At 47.7% G+C, this 4,746-nt stretch overlaps 1 protein-coding gene across 1 annotated transcript; it reads right to left on the reverse strand.

Moving 5' to 3' along the window:
* Window positions 1-2,328: 2,328 nt before the first annotated feature.
* Window positions 2,329-2,688, reverse strand: LOC127808561 (uncharacterized). Its single transcript, XM_052347131.1, has one exon. It carries the CDS (start codon window positions 2,686-2,688, stop codon window positions 2,329-2,331), a length of 360 nt encoding a protein of 119 aa, XP_052203091.1.
* Between the last annotated feature and the right edge of the window lie 2,058 nt (window positions 2,689-4,746).

Raw genomic sequence — 4,746 nt, forward strand, 5'->3', positions numbered from 1 at the left:
TCGGCCAATAGTATCCCTGCCGAAGAGCTTTCTGGCTAAGGGTTCGAGCTCCAATATGACTTCCACATATACCTTCATGAATCTCCCTCAAGATATAGTTTACTTCGCGGGGCCTGATGCATTTGAGCAATGGCTGTGAAAATGATCTTCTGTAAAGTTCCCCATTAACCAATACGAAGCTTCGGGACTTCCTTCTAACTTCTCGAGCTTCAGAATCATCCTCGGGAAGCTTTTCCTCTTTTAAGTATAATAGTAAAGGGTCTATCCAGCTAGGCTCGTCATCTACACATAATTGATCGTTGACTTTTTCGATACTTTTCTGTGGTAAGGACTCAATTCGAATTTCCTGAGAGCTTGACAGAAAAGAGGAAGAGGCAATTCGAGACAAAAGATCCGCCTCTGTATTCATGGCCCAGGGAACATATTCCACCTTCACATGTTGGAATAGCACAATTAATTCTTTGGCTAAGGTTAGGTACCTGGCCATGTGGGTTTCCTGAGCCTCATATTCCCCATTCATTTGCTGCACCACCAAATTAGAGTCTGAACTCACCTCGACTCAACGGGCTCCCAACTGTTTGGTTAATCTCAAACCTGCCAGTAGGGCCTCATATTCCGCCTCATTATTAGATGCTTGGAACTCAAAATGCAAAGCATAAGGTCATGCTTGTCCATCGGGGCTTTTAATCAACAAACCTGCTCCACCGCCCCCAGAGGTGGAGCTCCCATCTACAACCAATATCCAGGGCCTGTGATCCTCCTCCGGGGCTTCTGAAGACCCTATTCCTTCTGTAATAAAATCTGCCAACACCTGAGCCTTGATAGCGAGACGAGGCTTATATTCGATATCAAAAGCTGTAAGCTTCATTGCCCATTTTAACATTCTTCCGGAGAGCTGAGGTTTGCTAAGAACCTGTCTTAAAGGTTGGTTAGTGAGCACAACAATCGCATGAGCCTGAAAATAGGGCCGAAGCTTGCCGATATTATCAAGGCTAAAGCTAACTTCTCTATGGGAGGATACCGAACCTCCGCCCCTGTTAGCCACTTACTAGCGTAGTAGACGGGCCTCTGCCTCTTATCTTCTTCACGAACTAGGACTGAGCTTACAGCCTCCTCTGCTATTGCCAAATAGATGTACAGTGGTTCTCCTGGCTGCGACTTCGTGAGAATCGGAGGTGTGGCCAGGTGCTCCTTCAGCTTCTCGAAAGCTTCCTGACAGTCCGCGTTCCATGCAAAGTTGTTTGCCTTTGATAGGACCTTATAGAAGGGAAGGCCCTTTTCTGCCAAACGAGAGAGGAATCTCCCCAGGGCTGTCATTCTGCCCGTAAGGCTTTGTACTTCTTTGACATTCCTCGAAGCTGGCATATCCATGATGGCTTTGACCTTCACTGGGTTTACTTCAATCCCTCAGTTATGCACTATGTAACCCAAAAACTTTCCTGCAGAGACTCCAAAAGCACATTTGATAGGATTAAGTTTTACGTGGAACTTACGAAGGGTTTTAAAGCATTCCTCCAAATCTTCCGAGTGTTGCTCTGCTACTAGGCTTTTCACCAGCATGTCGTCCACATATGTCTCCATATTTCTCCCAAGCTGGTGCTAGAAAAGCTTATTCACCAAACGCTGGTAAGTGGCTCCTGCATTCTTCAAACCAAAAGGCATCACCGTATAACAGTAAGTTGCCTTGTTGGTAATAAATGTTGTTTTCTCCTGATCTTCCGGGTGTAATGGAATCTGGTGATATCCCTGAAAGGCATCCAGAAAACTCATAAGCAAACAGCCAGCAGTCCCATCAATCAGGGCATCAATCCTCGGGAGAGGGTAGCTATCCTTTGGGCAGGCTTTATTAAGATCAGTGAAATCAATGCAAAGCCTCCACTTGCTCTTTCCTTTTGGGACCAACACGACATTCGCTAACTATTCCGGATAATCAACTTCCTGAATATATTATGCCTCCGTTAACTTTGCAACCTCCTCCTCAATTGCCCAAGCTCTATCAAAGGCGAAGCTCCGCTTTTTCTGTTTAGTAGGTCGAAATCCTGGTCGTATTCCCAATTTGTGAGTCATAACTTCTGGATCTACTCCCGGCATATCCTGAGCAGTCCATGTGAAAATGTCTGCGTACAGCCTAAGGAGTGCCAATATCAGACCCCTTAACGGGTCCTTTAACTTCGCACTCACCCTTATACATCAATCTGGGCAATCTTCCTTCAAAGGTACTTCCTCCAATCTGTCCACTGGCTCTGCTATTTTCGGATCTTCTGGCTCTTCTAGTAAAAAACTGACCTCATTTGGAGGATTTTCCCCATTTTTTCCTCGAAAATCCCCTCAGGGGCTCGAAGCTTCCCCTTGCGACACTGCTTCTTTCTCCTTTGCTATGTCGATGGAGGGTATATAACATTCGCGAGTTGAGCGCAAATCTCCTTGCACTTTGCCTACTCCGCTGTCCGTAGGAAACTTCATCATCATATGGTACGTGCTGGGAATAGCCCGAAGGGCATTAAGGCTCGACCTCCCGAGGATCATGTTATAGGCCGAAGGTACGTCTGCTACCAGGATATCCAACATGACTCGAGAAGTTCGGGAGCCTTTTCCCACAGTTAGCGGAAGTTGAATGATCCCTTTTGAATATACGGCTTCCCCATCGAATCCCACCAAAAGAACCCTTGTTGGCTTCAGCTGTGCCATTTCGTACCCCAAGCCCAAGAAGGCTTGTCTATACAAGATTTTCGAAGAACTTCCTGGATCCACGAGGATCTGCCGAAGCTCCCACTTTTCGAGCTCGGCTATTATTACCAGCGAGTCATTTTGATTTGAGTAACTCGGGAGGTCGCTATCTGAAAAAGAGATCGGCTCACCGCATCTCGACCTTTTTAGCCCACCGGCTCGACTGCTAACACCTTTTTCTCCCTTCACGTTTGGTACTTCCCCTACAGCGAGTGTATAAAATACTGGAGGCTAAGGGTGATAGCCTTCCGCCCGCTGCAATCTCTCCCTTTGAGGCGAGTATTGAGTATGATCTTGATTGTCCATCCAGTCCTTCCTAGGGGGACTTCGCGTCCGCGACTGTTGATCCTTCCTTCTTCGAGAATCCTTTTCCTTAGCCACATAACTCCTTAGGAAGCCTCGGTTGATTAGCTCTTGGATCTCTTCTTTCAATTGGTGACATTCTTCTGTATCATGGCCATGATCCCGATGGAAACGGTAATATTTATTTTGATTCCTTTTATCAGACGGTGCTTTCATCGGCCGAGGTTTCTTCAGATAGTCCTTGTCTTCGATAGTAGCAAGGATCTTCCCTCTCGGGGCATTCAAAGGAGTAAACCCGCTCGAATCCCATCGAGTACGATGCTTTTCCCTCCGATCCTCATTCTTCCTCTCTTCGGGGTGTTTCTTTTCCCCTTCTTTTCTACATGTTCCGCCCTCTTCGCTTGCATGACCTCTTCAGCATTTATGTACTTCGTAGCACGGCCTAAGATGTCCGTGAATGTGATCGGGGGAGTTTTGGCTAGCGATTGGGCAAAAGGGCCGAGCCTTAGGGCATTCTAGAATGCCACCATAGCTACACTATGATCGAAGTTCTCAATACTCAACACTTCCATATTGAAACGCGAGACGAAATCTTTCAAGGGTTCCCCCTAGTTCTGCTTCATACTGACGAGGGCCATAGTGGACCTTCGATGCCTCCGACGGGGTGCAAAATGCGCAAGAAAACTGCCCCGAAGTTGCGCGAAACTTGCTATGGAGTGGTGGGCCAGATTTGAATACCAAGCTCGCATGTGTCCTTCCAAGGTTTCCAAGAAGACTCTGCACCACATTGCATCTGAAGCGTCCTGCACCATCATATGAGAGGTAAAAAGGTCTAGGTGATCCATCGGGTCGGAGGTCCCCGCATAAGGCTTGATGGTCGAAATGCGGAGGCGCTCCGGTGATATAGCAGCCTGGATCTCCAGGCTAAGGGGATGATTCACCATTGTCCCCTGGACTTCTCCTAACTTCGGCTTCAGGGCTGCGATCTCCTCTTCTAACTACCATAATCTCCTCTCCTGTCGCTGCTGCACATACGACATGTCGGAAGATTCGGTCGCCTCGCCACATCCATCCTTTTGTCCTGGCCTCCGAGGATCCGCCTCTCGCGGATAGGATTCCTCCTCCCTTGGGGGCTCTTGTCTTTCCTCTGCTCGAGAATGTTGAGCTTGGTAGTGCTGGTAATCTAAGAAGCCAGTGAGAAACTCCGTCAGTTGCTGAACCTGGTTTTCTAGGAGCGCTATCTGGTCAGGTACGGGTGGAGGGCCCTCTGGACTTCCATCCCTTCCCGGTTGACTCCTTGGAGGATTTTGCAGGCTTGGCTCTGGAATGGGGTTACCCCTGGCGGCTCGAGATTTCTGTCTCTGCGTGGCCATCAAATAAAAAGGAGGTCACCTAAGAACGTCGTGGTCCGTCGTGCTTGAGAGGCAGAAAAGAAAAATGTCTCGGCCCCACGGTGGGCGCCAATTGATGATGCCGTGAGCTGATCACCTTCTCCTGCCTCTACTATGTACCTGCAATGGAGAGGGGACTTGCTCCCTCGGTGTATCTTTGACGATCAAGTCAAAACTCCTCACAGAAAAATTCCATGAAAAATTGCCTGTACCCCAGTAATTAAAAGATGATTCCAAAAAAAAGATCCCTTACCTTCCTTTCCTTTCTTTCTTTTATCCTTGCGTTAAGATAATATTCCAGATAGAGATCTTTGGGATCTCTATC

The sequence above is a fragment of the Diospyros lotus genome, chromosome 8, assembly GCF_014633365.1.
Source record: "Diospyros lotus cultivar Yz01 chromosome 8, ASM1463336v1, whole genome shotgun sequence".
Lineage (NCBI taxonomy): Eukaryota > Viridiplantae > Streptophyta > Magnoliopsida > Ericales > Ebenaceae > Diospyros > Diospyros lotus.

Bases quoted from the DNA above. Each gene is read 5' to 3' on its own strand.
- LOC127808561 (XM_052347131.1), bottom strand. From the start codon at position 2,688: ATGGCACAGCTGAAGCCAACAAGGGTTCTTTTGGTGGGATTCGATGGG.